Source organism: Candoia aspera, chromosome 5, assembly GCF_035149785.1.
Source record: "Candoia aspera isolate rCanAsp1 chromosome 5, rCanAsp1.hap2, whole genome shotgun sequence".
NCBI classification, from domain to species: Eukaryota; Metazoa; Chordata; class Lepidosauria; order Squamata; family Boidae; genus Candoia; species Candoia aspera.
This window is the reverse complement of record NC_086157.1, coordinates 97,534,641-97,551,954: the sequence shown is the minus strand read 5'-3', so window position 1 is coordinate 97,551,954 and position 17,314 is coordinate 97,534,641. Positions and strand designations below refer to the sequence as shown.

The following is a 17,314-nucleotide window of genomic DNA, read 5'->3' as shown; positions in this document are numbered from 1 at the left end:
CACTTCTCAACCAGCAGGCATTTATGACCATCACAGCATCCCTTGGTCACGTGATCACCATTTGCACACTTCACAGCCAGCTTCCAACAAGCTGAATTGATGGAGAAACCAGCAGTGTAATCGCAAATCACAGTCATGTGATGTCTTGCTTAACGGCTGCGGCAGAAGTGAGGTTGTAAGTCCGTTCCAGTCACATGATGTCTCACTTAACAACTGCAATGCTTAGCAACAGAGTTGCCAGTCCCAATTGTGGTTGTTAAGTGAGGACTACCTATATTTCAAGCCAGTGAATGGTTACACATCCCTGCCAGGGCCCCAACCACTCAAAAAGTTAGTATTTTCCACAAGTACAAAAATACACATTTATTTCAGAACATATACAATAGCAAAAATTTACCAGGATATATTATACAATCTCAAAGCCTTTTGAAGATAATGCATTACTTTCAATATATTATAATAAAGACCCACTGAATAATTATGTAAGCTCTGCCTGCAATGCCATCACCACCACCACCAGCAAAACGTAATGCCATTGGAGAGCATCATCATGAAAAAAATGAAACAAACAAAATTAATACCCAAATGGAACATAGTACGGTGATATACATGTAACTTGGAGTTTTAAGTTACAAAAAGGTCAAAAAGTATCCTTTATTTAAAATCATCTTTTGGTAAGAGAGGAAAGTGACTGCAACTACTGATCAGACACCTCATAAAACGTTAAGACAATCTTTTGCTGGAGAACAATGAAGTGGACCATTGGCTTCAAAAGAGCAATACAATGCCAAAGCTATGGAGGCCAGGCCAATCTTACACACTACAGCCAAATCACCATGGACACAAAACATAAATTTACAATGACTAGAACATATATGAGTTATTTTAAAAAACTTACATAGCAAGCACATACACAAGTGTTTGCTACTGTTATACAATCAAGTGTTTCTCTTAAAACATTTCATGTGGCCTTCCCAGATACCAGGAAATGTCTTTAAAATCACAAGACTATAGCTAAGAAAGTCATTCCACTCATCCCTCAAACAGCACAAGTTCCCTCAAATCCCTGATGAGACTTTAACCCCATGGATATTAAAGCAACACCAATTTATACTGAAATAACATTCTTTGATATCAGCTGCTCAAACATAGGATTCCTCTGTGAAAAATTTCTGGTCTGTATCCTTGAATTTGGGATCACTGCACAACTTCTTCAGCCATTCCATTTTACTAACATCAGTTCCTTCCGGTGATTTGGAAAAGCTATTATTTGAAGCAGCTTGAAATGAACATTCATCCTCAGCCCTGGCCAAGTTTGAAGAGGCACAACATTCCTGTTCTAAGTTGATGTCAGCGTCTTTGGACTCTCTGCTCAATGAAGATTTATCCTTTTTGGAATCTGAAGCTTGCTGGATTGCAACTCCTGTGAAATGTGCGGTTTCATTTAACTTTCCCTCAATGACCCACTGATGTCCAGCCACCAAATCAGCATCTGGCTTGGGTTTATTTTGAGATCGTGGATTAAGATGGGACGGTCGTTGTTTATAAGAAAGAAACAATGTAGAATTTTCCTCTTCTTCCTCTTCCTTGCTTTGCTCTGCCAAAAGCTCTAAGGCCTTGAGTCGCTTCTCCTGGACTTCCATGGGACAGAAAGGAAGGCTGCTGAGCTGCCCAACTTCCTGAGAAGATCCGCTTCCCAGGTCCCCTGTTACAGAATTAACATCTGTTGCACAAGCCTTGCCCATTTCTTGTTGACCCTGAGCTAAGCTACTCTCAGGAGGACATGTTTGTGACTCCAAAGTTATTTTCACAGAACTGTTCTTTTTCTCATCCTGCCTGGAGGCTCTTTCCCTTTTCCGCAGAGTCCAGTTTTTCATGGTAGAAGCACCACTTTTCAACCATGTGCTGGGATGGAGAGTGACTGGGTTTTTATGAGGAAGCCATTCCAGGCTGTCTTTCTTAATAGACACCAAGCTGCTGGTTTGGTTATTGTTGGCTTGGTTAGGAAAAGAGCTAACTCCAGATCCAAGGTGGACTCCTGAAAAAGGATTAAAATCAGGAGAAACTTCTCCAAACTTCCTCTGTGGCTGAAATGCACAGTCTAGAGGAGAGGAAGTTTCGGTTGGGGTAAACACTGAATAGTCTGAAAACTGGGAAAAAGCACTATCAAGAGAGCTCATTGAAGACCCTGAAGGGGAAGTACCCGGTGATGAGAGGCTAGAACAGCTAGTCCTTGAGCAAATATTTAACCTAAGTGGAGGTGGCAGGAGGAGACGGTTAGAAACATCTTTCTTTTCACTTGTGTGACTTTCAGGACCATTCTTGCTGCTTACTTCTATCCCCATAACCAAACTCTGATTTATAAGTTTCTGGCCTTCCACCTGGAGAGAACGAAACTGCTCGAGATAGTCTTCATTTGTGTGGGACAGAACAGCATCACAGCTGGCTTTGCGCACAGCACTTTCATGAAACCCACTAAGTGGTGTAAACTTGGAGTCAAGAAGACCAATAGTGGGCTCAGAACAGCGCCTATGTCTTCTTGAACTTTTCAGAACATCTGAGATGGCTGTTGATGAATAACCTGATGTGATGGAACACAAAGACTCATTCTCAGAGTGCTCCCGTGATGAGGATTTGTGATGGAAGCCAACAGAAATGGATACTGGCTGAGACTTGATTGGTAATTTAATCTGAGCATCTCCTGCTTCTGGTGGGTCCAAATCACAGTCGCTCAAAGTCAAAACAGAGTCTCTACTCCTGTTCTCTTTCCCTCGCTTTTTAAAAAGATTGTTAAAGGTGGGGTCTGTGCAGTCATTTAATTCATTTTCCAAACTATCGTAGGAGGAGTCATTCAAATGGAAAGAAGAGAGATCTGCAAGAATATGAAAATAGGTGTTATCAAACCCTGAGGTATCATCAGCTCAGTCAAGAGCAACAATGCTAAATAAAACAACAGGTTTATTTACAATTTTTAAGAGGTCAATACGCTATTCAGTTCTTAATCTAATTTTATCTATTCTCAGAGGCATTCTGAGATACAGTTCAGCAGGGTGATAGCTTTGCTGAAGGCAGTCAGCTTCATGAGACTTGATCCTAGGATTCTCTTGTATTCAGACCACACATTGACCAGCCCCATAGTGTGACCTGATGTACATGTTGCAATCCTCATAGAAAAGGTGCCAAAAGCAACAACTTGTGGAGACTAAGTTAAAAGGCTAGTATATTACACTTGCCTCCCCTCCTCTCCCCTCCCACTTTTATGCTTTTTTCTTTAATTTATGTTACCTGAACCATCTTCCTGGTTATCATTTTTGGGCACAATATCTGCAAAGACAGAAGTAATTTCCTCTCCAAAGATCTTGCAGCAATTTTCGATGAGAAACTGTACAAGGACAGAAACCTGAGAACAAAGATAATGAGATTTTTTTTAAGGCGTGAAGGTCACCATGGAGTTTAAGATAAATCTGAAGTCAAAGAGTTCACTACAAGACTCGAACTTGCCACTGCTGGCCCACCAGGTGGAAGTTTCATTTTTAACTTGTTTTTACTTTTACTCCTTAAATTGATGTCACATCATCTTCAGTGTTGGCATTGTGTGTTATGAAGAAATAATGCAGTTATGTAAACCTCTCCTTATTGAATGCCCCTTAATAACATATATCATTCTATATATAAAATATGTTCTTTCAAAAATATATGTATGAGACTTCCTTCTAGTCCCGCTGTTCTCTTGGCACAGAACAGACTCTTTCCACAGATCCTTCCTCAGCTCAGTATTAGAACATTTTCCTTGTTATCTCCTGTCAATTATATGCTCTCTCATTTCTATGCCAGTTCTTTTCCTCCCACACAAATCCTCCTATTGCAACCTGTTTGTTCTAGGCTGCCTCCCAATGCAGGGTTGGAATGTGAAAATGTTCTACAATGATTACTGATCATATTAGAAAAAGAGGAGAAGTACAGGAAGATGGCTGCTCTTGATCTGATTCTTGTCCATGAATGCCTCTATGTTAGCAACCATGTATTAATTTCTGTGGGAAAAATAGGTATAAAAAATAGTTTGGCCTAGTGGTTAAGGCTGCAGGCTAGAAACCAGGAGACTGAGAGTTCTAGTCCCGCCTTAGGCACAAAGCCTGCTGGGCCAGCCCCTCTCTCTCTCAGCCCAACTCACCTCACAGAGTGGTTGTTGTGGGGGAAGGAGGAGGAAGGAGTATTTGGTGTGTTTGCCATCTTGAGTTATTTATAAAAATAATAAAAGTGGGATATAAAATAAATAAAATAAAAATAAATCACCAGCTTGAGGCAAGCTTAAATATTCAAGCAAAGGAATAGGGGAAAGGCTGCCCTCTTAAACCACTTCAGGTTGGATGCTTAATACAGGAAAGTATCTGCTTCTTAACATGCACTAATGCTTGCTGGGAAGACAGGACAGTGCAACGTTGGATGGTAGAAAAAAGTACGCCCTTTATAGCAAGAGACACTTTGGGGCCACATCCCATATTACCTATAACTATATATTGATCTTTCTAAAGCAGGGTTTCTCAACCTTGGCAGCTTGAAGATGTGTGGACTTCAACTCCCAGAATTCCCCAGCCAGCCATGCTAGCTGGGGAATTCTGGGAGTTGAAGACCACACATCTTCAATTTGCCAAGGTTGAGAAACCCTGTTCTAAACCCTGTCATGGAAGGGATCCAGGCCCATTCAGAAGTGGAGAACTACTGGCTTATCTCCCAAGGAAATAGAGAAGCATTCTCTATTCTTCACACTCTCAACTCTTTTTCAAAGTGGGCAATACCTATCCTATCTCCCCTCTTCAGACAAGTTCCAGAAGAATGAGAAGATGATGGACACTTTACTCATTCTTCCTCTTGTGCTGCTTCCTTGGAACATCCAAGCGAAGAACCTGAAGAACCATTGCTCAGTTTACCTTCTTGGTGAATTCTCCCTCAGTCCCAGGGTTTGCAGCAGCTGGAGGCCAGAGCAAGCTGGGTGCAATGCACACTGCTAAATTGAATGCAGTCATCTGGTTGTCTTCAGATTGCTTTTGTATGCTGTGTAATACTCCAAAGAGGTAACGCAACAGCACTACATTGGCTCTTGGAAGCTGTTCCATTAATCTAGAAACACAAAATCAATTTGTTTAAGCACAAGGAAGGGCCCCACAACTGACCCTCAAAATTCTTCCATCCCCTTGTTCCTAATCTGTCCTCTCAATTTGGAAACATATTTCCCACTAAGTGGAAGATTACTGGGGGAAACCAAAATATCAGTGTATGAGACACACAATTATCAAATTTTTATATATATAAGGACCCACGTATCTCACAGCTCTGCTTCCTCCCCTCACCCCCAATATTTTCTGAAAAACTGGCACAGGAAATTATACAAGCAATGTTACCCGTGGATGCTTTTTATTTTCTCTTCCTGGTTCCCTTCATCCATTAAGGAAACCCACTGAGCACAGAGCTCAGATGAGAAGATGCTCCCTGGGATGTTACGAAGGAAATCCTTATTGAAAGAGAAGGGAAACAGTATACATGAGCAACCATTTCAAGAATACATTTAATTATGAGACTGACTTGTATTTTGTATTTTTTAGCCGAGCAAATCCAACAGCCTCCAGATCACTTTGAGAGTGCAATCAACTCTGTGTTCTCTCTGAACCAATTCTATCTCTGTATGGATCAGAAGAATTTCCCATTAACCAAATAATTAATTTTATGATAAACAAGAAGTCTAGTATTATATTGTGATCAATTTGGTGCAGAAAACAGGGGAAGACTTGGATTCATATCCCACAAAGTTACTGAGAAGCCTTGTTCAAGTTATCACCTCTGAGCTCAGCCTTCTCAACATGATTCAACTACACCTGGATAAGCAGTCCAGACCTCACTGGAATAAAGATAGGATCCCATATAAGAAATAAACAATCAGTAGAATATTTAGTTCACTAACAAAGAAGTTGGTAGTGAAACTTTTGATTTGGAAGCTTTGCTATTCCACTTCTCAGTTATCACTTTCCAATAGCTTATATTATTTATCAACACTTATTATTTATCCAGACACTACTACATAATCTATTTTAGGTTGCTCTACATCAGGATGCCCAACTATTGGTGGATTGAACTGAAAGTCAGGGGTCACGCTCAAAAAAGTGGCTGGGGACTATTCAAAGAAGCAAGCAGGGCTGGTGCAAAACTAAATTTAGATTAGTTAAATTAAAATTTAGCTAAATTAATATAACTCCCCACGTATTTAGTCATTTCCCCTCTTCGGTCACCTTAAAAATTACAATTCAGTGGCACGTTTGGAGTTCTTCTAGACACTATAACCTGAGTTTCCAACACAGCTGCCCTGGATGTGCTGTTTTAAAATGGGAAGCTAGCATGCAATAAACAAAGCAGTAACCAACATTGGCAAAGCTTCAGACTACATACTTACTTCCAAGAATGCTTCTGGATCCTAAAATGACTACAGAACAGCATTTCTCAACCTTGGCAACTTTCAGATGTGTGGACTTCAACTTCCAGAATTCCCCAGCCAGCCATGATGACTTGGGGAATTCTGGGAGTTGAAGCCCACACTTCTGAAAGTTGCCAAGGTTGAGAAATACTGCTCTAGAAGCATTCTCAGAAAATAAAAACAATGGTTGCACCCTGAAAGTGGATGTCAGTGAAAAACATGGTCAGTTCATGTTTTTCTGGTAAATGGGGGCCACAGTCTGTATCGTAGCCTTTTTATATCAGTAGCTGTGACATATTCTCCGAATTCTAAATATGCTCACTAGACCACCCAAAATTGGGGGGGCCCTTCTTTACAATATGCCCTATAATGTGCAACCTTCTCAGAATTTAGGCTACCGTTTTCCTCTTTACCAAGCTCTTTATTGGACTGGAGCTCCGGGGGCATCACTTTTACCATTCTCACCTTCTGCCCCATACTGTGAAAAGGCCTATACAGTTGAGAAAAGAACTCTGCCACAGCTCCAGCTGTAAACCAAAGAATTAAAGGGGGGGCGGGGCGGGGCTTGCAGAGCAGATGTACCAAGGAAAAGGGCTGGCTGAGGAAAGCTTTACTCTTCAATATACAAAGAGCAGGGCAACACAGCATGACACCCTAGAAAGTATCATGAGTGGGAATGAACATAAAAGTTGCAACACAAGGGACAGGGAAATGTACAATTCTTCTCCTGCTGGATTTCAGGTCACACAGGATTCTTTAGACTCTTCGTTCTCTTCGGTTATTGAAGACACGAAAGAACAAAACATGCTTTGATAAAAACAAGCACAAAGCAATTACTTTTCTCCAGTTTAATTTTGAAGATACCCAAAAGCAAGCCTTTAGGAACTTTCTGTGAATCCGGCCTCTCCCACTTCACCAGATGCCTGTTCCTTTCCCTTTTCATGCACAAATGGCACCAGTCCTGGTTTCTAAGGACTTAAAAAAATGTTCTTAAGAAAGCTTAAAATTTGAGAGCCCAGCTGTTCAACCAATTATATGCAGAATGGAGTCCTAATCTTTCACTGAATTCCAAACAGAAGTTTCAAATGAAAAACTTGGAGGATTCTATGACTGGGGAGATCAATAGGTTATAGAAATATCTCAGCACTAGACAGCTACACATATGGCATGTACTGGGCCTCAGAAGTGCTTGTTAATATTGTCTTAAGTCTCAATTTCAGGTAGTAAGGTTCGGGGAAACTTTCTTACAGAGATGTCTACAGGTTCCTTGAATTAATCGTCACTGAACAGAGTTCTGGGTCAGTTAAAAAAAAAAGAAACAAAGGTAATCTTCACATCCTAAATTAGAGACAGGTAATTTCAAGGGTCAAGTAACTCTTACACAGAATGTTAGAGAGAGATTCTCAGCTACCTTAAAGACAGAGGCTATCACAAAGACGGACTCGCAAAGTAGGTGTACATCTTCACCCAAGTCAAGCTTCTCTTTCAGCTCTCTGCAGGATTTTGCATTTGCTGAACGTCTGAAAATACCCCGAGTAAAAGGCCCCTCTTGATAGAGAAAGCAAAGCATATCCTATAAAAGAAATATATAATCAATACATGAAGCCTGAGCTGGCAATTGATCTTTAGCAGATGCCATATTCTGAAAAAGGATCTAGCAACAACCATGCTCTCTGCACTATTCTACCCACAGAGAAGGTTTTGACAGAGTCCTTCCCTTAACCTTAACAGCTGAGGTGCTTTGGGGAAAAGCACTCAAGAGCTCGGCTGTGTTCACAGTGAGACCAGGACTGTAGTTTTGCCTGTGCCCCAATACGGAGGAACATGGGTCAGACAAGGGTGATAGATTTCACATTAGGGGGGTTTGAGTGCTGTATCTGGCTGAACATTGATAGAAAAATCAGACTTCTTGGGAAAAAAGTTTTGAATTTATATTATTTATCAGAGAAATGACAGAAAACTTGAAAATTGTGCTATGGTTTACACAACAGATTTTCCCTTTTGCTTAAGCGATTTCAGCAATCCTTTACAAAACCAGGAAAACACTTGCATGTGGCCAACAGTAAGAATCTTCCATCACTGCAGCACTCTCACAATTCCACAGTTACTACCTCCCAAATAGTCGGAAGAAGTCTGGTAGCATTCACAAAAGCTTATGCCTTTTAATAAAATGTGTTCGTCAGAAAAGGTGCTACCAGACTCCTTCAGATTTTTTGCCACCACAGACCGATCTCTTTCCACAATTCCCCCCAAACAGCTGCCGATGCCCAGCAATCACTTATCAACTATCCTCCCAAGACATCTTAGTCATCTCCAGACCAATTGGTACTGTCTCCTTCTGCATTCTCACCCCACACTTCTACTATATCTTCATCTTCCCAGCTTATTTATCCTTTTCCAATCCTCTGGTACTAAACTTATCTTCCAGGATTTCTCAAAGATCATAGAAGGGGCTTCAAGATGACACCTGCAAACCCCTTTAAGATTCTCAGGTGTAATTTCCATTTCCATTCAGTCTGGTCTGGGAAACTAAACTGATTCATGGTAACCAGGTGCTCCCTAACCCTCTCTGAGGTTCCCACTCCTACCAAGTGTCAATCCTGGTTAAGTTCACTTAAGAACAGTTCCTCTTTCAGGAACAATTTAGACAGGTGGGATGGGGGGGCAGTCAGATTTGTCTCTGGTTTCTTAACCTGTCCAAGTTCCCCTCTGTCCCATCTTACATTAAATAAAATCAAGGCAGGGTTATTTTCAGTTTCTTTCTCACACTTCCCCCTTTCTCAGAACTCTTTTCTGAAAGTCCCCCCTTAATGGTTTGCTCATTCCTTCTCCATCGCCAAAGTCAGCTCCAAAATTCTTTATAGATTGAATTACTGTCAATGAAGCTAGGAAGCAGTATCTTTTGGACTGCTGGGTAAGCGCTCTTGAAGCTCAGCTATGCAAATACATCAAACACCTTAGGGGAATGTTTAAGAGGCTTCTGAAACTTTCAGCCTGTCTCTTCCCTACTTCATCTGTTTATCATCCATATTTTGCTATTTGTGTTGAGATTTCCATTTTCTTTTCTTTCTAAGTATTTGGGCTTTGGCTACTCTGAAATTATTCTTTATACTGATCAAATCTTGCAATGCAACAGCCTAAGCCAGACTTTATTATCACGTTTTTAGTTAAACCTAACTTATCAGAGTTATAAGGCTTAAAGTTGTTTCAAAAAGGCTTTAAACTTGGTATTTTGGAAGGAACCATATGTCTAGGCATGTCATATTTCCAAATACAGTAACTGTAGGAGCTGTGGTTTATGCCCAGATTCCCGTATCCTTCAGAGGAAGATAAGCTCAATGCATATATTTCCAATTTGTATGAAGCAACATCACATTTATTTTATTTTTATTTATCAAATTTCATCACCGCCCATCTCCCTCAAAAGGGGGACTCTGGGCAGTTTACAGTAAAGCTAAAAAGAGATTACAAAACAAAAGGGTATCTTAAATAAGAATATAAATATAAATATAAAATAGAATCCAGGATGGCAATATTAAAAGTTCTAACTTAAATTCGTAAGTACATGGGAGCCACTTTAGGGCGCTAACCATCCCCAGGATTGACTACCCGCCCCCCCCAAGTGGCAAGCCTTTGTTTGAGAGATCTATGCATACATCAAAACCTGCATGGCAAATGGTGAATGTTTCTTCTGCAACCATGGTTTGAAACCACAGTTTGAAATTCTACAAACCATGGCTCCAAGAAAAGCAGTATTAACTCTGACACACAAATAATACAGAAATCACATTTAGTATGAAGAAGAAAAAGGAGCAAAGTCACTCTAACGGGAAGGGAAAGGGCTCCTGATTTGCAAATTATGTTTGGCAGATACTTTCCAACTTGTGCTTTAGCATTAATTATCTCAATAGAAATCCCAAATAACAGAGGAGGAAGTCCTAACATTGGCTGCTTATTAAGCTGATGGTCAGGTCTCGTACTGCTCATACTACAGTACTCGTCACTAACAGCACGTATTCTCTTGTTATGGTCCAAAATACTATGCACAAGCACCAAGTGCCTTACACGCTCCATGATCACAGCAATGTCCACACATTTATAGGATTACCTAACAAGGACTCCATGATTTGATGAAATGAACTGTGATCCACAATTAATGTGATAATAAATTTGTTAGTTCTGTTTTTGGTGCCAACCTCCCCCTTTCCCCACCAAAACCACAACACAGTTTCACGCTAGAAAGTCTAACCTCCTGGAAATCAGATATTGTTTGTTACTTGATACAAACATGGAGTGAGAAATAGGGAAAGTTTTACTCCATTATAATTATGACAGGAGATGCAGTAGTACAAATAATTATGCAAAACTGCCCATTTGCAATTTGAGTTGCAACTTAATCAGTTTCACCTGAAGAGGGACCTGAGCAAGCCTCCAAATCCCTAGTGATTTTTCCTTTGCTCCTCCTGCCATAATGTACAAAAATCTTATTCCCTGCCTAGAACAGGAGTAGAAACCTATTGCCTGAGGGCACCAGTGTGTCTAGAAGCACTTCCCTTGATGTTCACCTTACTCTCTGTCCCACCTAATTTTTTTTTAATTGGCATGTCACATATTTACTATTAAGAACACTCTTGAGCCATACAAAGGTCCCACAAGAGGTGATAGAGCATTTGAAAGATCTAATTTGCCATCTGCAAACTAGATTTCCCAAATCTAGTTTCGTGACTGGCCATGCCCACAATGGCAAATACTCTCTCAATGAGGAGCATGGCTATTACATATTCTCAATAGTCCAAATGTGTCCCAGGACTGCTTGTGCACACCTTTAGCCTAGAGAGATGCCACCAAGTTCCATCATCTGATCTGAATGTAAAAGAGACTTACCAAGACTGGTTTGGGCAGGTTATCATTCTCGCAGATGGATGGGAGGGAAAGGCCAAACAGCTTCCCTGATTTGGAAGATATTGGAGATGGCACTAAATGGTCCACTGGAGTGCCTGTTTCTCGCCAGAAGGCCCAGTTTATAATTGATCTTTTCCTTTTAAACGGCTTTTGGCTTAACTCTAAAGAAAGGCAGGAAGAAAGAAAGAAAGTTTTGCTTTTTGTTTGTTTTAGAAGAGAAGGCTATTTTTGTTGTGGAAAGCCAATGCAGTTTGTGGTTAAGGTGTTGGATGAAGGAGCAGCGAGATCTCAGGTCTAATCCACCCTCAGCCACGGAAACTCACTGGGTGACTTTGGGCCAGTCATTCTATTTCAGCCCAACCCATCTCACAGAGTTGTTGCTGACCTCTTGAATGAAAGATGGGATATACTGTAACTCAATAAATAAATAAGACAGATTTATATCACACCCTCTTACTTGTCACAGAGGTTCAAGAAATGGGGAAAGGCCACAACTGGCTCCTATGGTTAAAGTCCACCTCTTTCCCTTGGAGCCCACACTGTGCATACTTAAATGAGAAGACTTCCCCGGAACTGTTTTTAGCAATAGCTGAATTCTGTCTCTACAGAGAGAATTATGCCCAGAGTCCCTGGCTGAGATGGTCAGCTATAGAAAACAAACAAATAAATAAATCATAAAAATAATCCAGAATACTGCCTTTCTTTGCATGTTGATATCAACTATTCAGAATCATGTTCATATTTATGCACGCTACCAGTTTGGCTGGCTTCAAAATAGGGTTCAACTAATTCATGGAGATCATGTGGATCAATGGCTATCAGCCTGGATGGCAGTGGGAATGCCTCTGAAGGCCATCTGCTGGGAGACTAGTGGGCTTCCATGTTCAGTTGGTTGGCCACTATGAGAAAGAGACTGATGGACTAGATGGCCTAGGGGTTTCTACCAGCCAGGCATGACTTACATTTATATTCTATGAACAAAAACAGCTGCCTCCAACCCAAATTACAAAGCTTATTTAGAGATAGACAGGTGGACAAGTTTTGAGTTGAAATATATGACTACAGCAAGAGTTTTTTGTACTACTATGGTATTAACATTTCAAACCCCAAGAAATGAACATTGCAGATGTGTCTATCAACATGTGAAGAAACCCCTCTTCAGAATGGGACAGAACACTTTATGTTGACATACTTGTGCTGTTAAATTACAACTTGACTAATCAATGATGTTTAAAGAAACAGAGCAGGAGCATGTCTGCACTGCCAAGAAATGTGAAACTATTTGTCAATTTATTTCTGATACAAGCAAATTGCCTGTTTCTGGTTAATTTGAGGAAAATCTGGACAAGCTGAATTACAGCATCTCAGCAGGTAGAAAACACAGACCGTGTGACAAAATAATAGTTTACATATTCTGACAAATGAAAAAGTTGAGATAATGATGTTCCACTCCTCAGTGAACAACCTGCTTATCTGCCATTGAAGTTTTAGATATGATTATTATCTGCTTAGCTCCAGCTACTGTATGATGCAGCATCATCCAGATCATTCACTGTTTTTCAAACTTTGATTACCATGGTTTCTGCCAAGGGGAGGGTCATGAATAGCAGAGATCTGTAGCTGGCTCATGAAGTAAAAATCCCCAGTGTTCAAGTGCTTAAAAGAAAAGTTCGAGTTCTTAGTTCTTAGATTTCTAACCATTTTGTTATACCAACAAAAAACCCTGAAATGTAGAAATGGACAATGTCCAAACACTGCTTCTTACTGTAGCATCAAGTTGCCAGAATGAGGTGCTTTGAAAACCATATACTGTAACACATAGAATAGACTTCTGATAAAAGCAGAAGAATAGGATCTACATTTCTCATGTAGCTGGCAAGGGGGTACAGGAGCAGGTGGAAAAGATGAGGTATTAAAGGGGCATGGTATTAAGAAGCTATGAAGGGGCAGGCTCAGGATGGAACATGAATCTTAGAAGACTGGAGAAGACTTATACAAAGCTCAAATATGCAAAATTTAGGATCTGATCACAGAAATCATGTAGTTAGAAGGGGGCATTTAGGTTATTGAATCCAACCTCCCTGTTTAGTGCAAAAATTCAAATTAAAGCATCCCAGACAGACAGCTGTTTGCTTCTAATTGAACATATTCAATAAAAGGGAACTCGCAACCTCTATGGTTTCCACTGTCAATCTGTTCTGTAGGCACTTTTTTCTCATTCAGTGGGATCTGCCTTCAAGCAACTTGAATCCAGTATTCAACATCCTGCATTCCAGAACAAGAACAGGTCTTGATTTTCCTCTTACGTGGCATCCATTCAGGTAGCATTATATCCCCATACAGTTGTCTTTTCTTAAGGCTAAACGTATCCAGCTCCTTCAATCTCTATTCCCAGGACTTTGTGTCTAATTCTCTGACCATCCTAATGGCCTTTCTCTGTTCCAATTTGCTTGCTAATCAGCACATCATAAAGAAGTCTATCTGTAAGCATCTTGAAAACAATACAGTAATTACCAGAAGTCAGCGAACAACTCTTCTCAGGTTTATCTGAAATTTTAATTGGGTACCTTTCTTAGTAGATTGTGGGAATTCTCTAGGCATCATATATCTTGATTTCAGCTAAATTTCAGATAAACCTGAAAAGCGTTGTTCGCTGACTTCTGGTAATTACTATATTGTTTTCAAGATGCTTACAGATAGACTTCTTTATGATTTGCTATAGAATCTTCCTGATATCTGGTTTGTAATTTGCTTATCTTCCTTTCCCCTGTTTTTAAGACAGATAACTTTTGCTCTCCTCCAGTTATCTGGCCTTTCACTAGTGTTCCAAAACTACTCGAGGATAATATATAAGAGTTCTGGTAGACCATCAGCTATTTACTTGGTCCTGGAGATTTAATCTCATTCAAAGATATTCCCCAATTATATTTTTATCAATCTCAAGCTTCAATCCTGCCCCTTTATCCTATTCTCCAAAATTTCCTGGTGGAACATATACTTTTTTGGCGATGAAAATGGAACCAAAATAGAAGTTAAGTAGCTCTGCTTTTTCATTATCTGTTAGCATTTTGTTACCTTCACTCAGTAGCTTGCACAATTCTTTTTTTTTTTCCTTTTTTCTTTTCAACCCATTTAAAGGAGTTTTTCTTATTCTTAGCACCTGTTCCTAACAGCTCATTTTGAGCTTTCACTTCCCTGATGCCAGCTCTACAGTTCTAAGCTAGCTTTCCATACTCTTCCTTTGCAACCTGGCCCTGTTTCCATTTCGTTTATATGGCCTTTTTTGTCTTCAAGATTTTCATTGAGCTTTATGTGTACCTACATGGATTCTTCTGACAATTTCTTACTGGACTCATTTGCAGCTATACTTTTAGCATATCCTTCTTTAGGAGTTCCCACACATCTTGAGCTCCTGTTCCAACCAGAGGCTCCTGCCACAAGATCCTATTTACCATTGAGTTGTGTTCATTTAAATTTGTTTCTTTGAAGTCCAAGATATTAGTAAAAGTATGCTCCATTTTAGTTTTCCTTAAAATCAAGAACTCCAGGATTACATGAGCACTGGCGAGCTTTGAATTTCAATGAAAGCTTCTCTAGTGTTCTACTGTTCTAGAATATGACAACCTATCTTCCTCTGCAATGTACTACTACAAGAGAACAACTGGGAATCCACTTGTCATAGGAATTGATAATGAAGCTCAACAGGCATTCCATATGACAAGACTACTGGTTGGGATGGGGGACACTTGCTAGATGAAGCCTTCTGTAAGTGGAAAGACTCACCATTCAACTGATGCCCAGTGGCCAGGCGACTTGGCTTGAGAATGAACTGGCACTGAAGCTCACGGGGCAACTGTTCTATTAGGAAGGCTCCCTGAAGATCCAGAGGGCAGTCTCCATCCTTTGATCCCTGTGTCTGGGGCAAAGTGTCACGAATGTGGCTCATTTTAATTCCAAAAGGATGTTCATGCCCTTTGCAGAAAAGAAGAGAATTTAATTTGCATATGTGAAGAACAGGTAATACAACAGGACCTGCTAGGAATACCACAGTGATGTTTATTCTTTAAAAATAGACTTTATTCCCTAGAATAAATGTATCCTACTCCCTTGACTTACACTATGTTCTTATCTTTGTGCTCAATTATTTTGTACTCAGGATTTTCAAAATCCTTTCTGTCTTCCTTTACTTTCTAGCCCAATTTCAGATTCTGCCTGCTAAAAATGGAGGATTTATGGTGTGTCATACTTACTGACAGTGCCAGACATGTGGGCACAGGCCAGCCAAAGTGAAGGACTGACACATCCAGTGGACTTTAAAGTACATCCACTATTTTTCTTAGAACAGCCACTATTATTTCTCCTACACAGGGCAAACGCAAAGTATTATGTGTCAGTCAAGTCACCACTGTGCATTGAAAGCCTAGGCTTTTGTATATCTCAAATGAACAGAAATAACAGAGATTTCTGAGTTTGTAGCCTGAGGCTTGCAAAACGACATCTGGATACCATATGAAAACATGTTATTCTTTTCCTCCCCTTCTTTTTCCTTGATAAGCAGTATATCGCACAGCGTAGGATAAGTTAGTGTGTATCCCTACAATAGAGGGATTTAGATTGCTTAAGGAAGCCAACTTTTGTTATTCTGGCATTCGTAGCAGGTCTCACTGTTTTCAGCATAGGTCTGAGAAGTCCTTATGGTGAACCAGGTGATTGGAAGAGGATAACAGGAGAGGGAGGCGGATCAAATCACTTCAAGGTCAAACCTCTGCACAGGGAACTCTATCTCTGCAGTCAACTTATTAGCATTTTAACCAGGTAAAAAGAAAAAAAGGTGAAATATTTAAACTCTTTCCTTTCTTGAAGGAAAACATGCACATGTTATTTGAATCTTTTCTCACATACAGCCAGCAGTAAGTACACTTCAGATTGGTTGGCTCTATCTTGGTCTTTTACTAGAACTTCCAAGATCCATCAACCTGAGTCAGCTATAAGGAACAAGTATTTAGAATTAAAGTACAAAATAACTCTACTCCAATACAGAAGCCATCTGTATTCAGTACCAGAACTGAACGAAGTCCACAGTCTTTCCACACAACACTCCCTGGTTAAGCTAGCCTGGTTTAGATTCCTGGTTGTTGGAATCTTGATTTGTTCTTGGATATTTGTAATATGTTTGCTTTTATATAAATATTAAAAAAAAACATTTCCTTCATGTCAACAGCTAATTTAGGAGCTTATTTTGCTGTTGTAATCACTAAACAATTGGAACTCAAAAATTTTTGCTAACCTTTTGCAAATCATCCAAAGATCTACCAACATATCATCACCTGCACCTCTAAGTAAAGCATCAACAACATTTCATAGCCAGAGGCCATACTTCAAAACAAAATTAAAAGCTGCAAGTACATGGTAAATAACATGAAAATATCACTAAATGGGATTCTGTCCCTTGCAGTGAGCATAGGGCTTTATTTTTAAGTAAAACAGATTTGTTAAGTCAAGCAGAAGCTTAACATAGCTATTTTGCATCTTAATTCACTAAAAAATAAATATTTTTATAGTTTCCAGTAGCCTAATTTTAGGGTTTTTTCCTAACAAAAAATTAAATTAAATATTTTGTTTTTTTTAAATAACCATCCAAACTTCCAGCTTTATTTGTCCTACTTGAATCCTCTCAAATGTATCTCACTGATCAGATGGCTCCCTCAAGTCCAGATTGACTCCCGGGGATTACATGGATACAATTTATGGAATTGTATGGAATCAGCACAAATGCAGTTTGTCACTGACTTCTTTTGGGGTGTGTTGTGACTTCTCAACTGAGCTTACAGCCTGGGATTCCTTGGTGTTCTCCCATTCAAATACCAAGCAGGCTCAACTTGTGTATCTTCTCAGGTCAGACATGGTTGAAAAGGTTCTGCCACCTGTTCACAGCACATGTCAAACAGA

At 39.9% G+C, this 17,314-nt stretch overlaps 1 protein-coding gene across 2 annotated transcripts in view; it reads right to left on the bottom strand.

Annotated features, from left to right (window-relative positions):
* Positions 1 to 364: 364 nt before the first annotated feature.
* The window catches only part of ARHGAP20 (Rho GTPase activating protein 20), an 80,178-nt gene continuing 63,228 nt past the window's right edge, over positions 365 to 17,314 (bottom strand). For both annotated transcript variants that reach the window (XM_063305803.1, XM_063305804.1), the window contains exons 9-15: positions 15,149 to 15,337; positions 11,348 to 11,526; positions 7,875 to 8,036; positions 5,400 to 5,509; positions 4,929 to 5,118; positions 3,286 to 3,400; positions 365 to 2,872 (exon numbers count right to left, since the gene is read on the bottom strand). In XM_063305803.1, the coding sequence (XP_063161873.1) occupies positions 1,143 to 2,872; positions 3,286 to 3,400; positions 4,929 to 5,118; positions 5,400 to 5,509; positions 7,875 to 8,036; positions 11,348 to 11,526; positions 15,149 to 15,337 (2,675 nt within the window). In that variant the 3' untranslated portion in view covers positions 365 to 1,142. The remainder of the gene's footprint in view (positions 2,873 to 3,285; positions 3,401 to 4,928; positions 5,119 to 5,399; positions 5,510 to 7,874; positions 8,037 to 11,347; positions 11,527 to 15,148; positions 15,338 to 17,314) is intronic.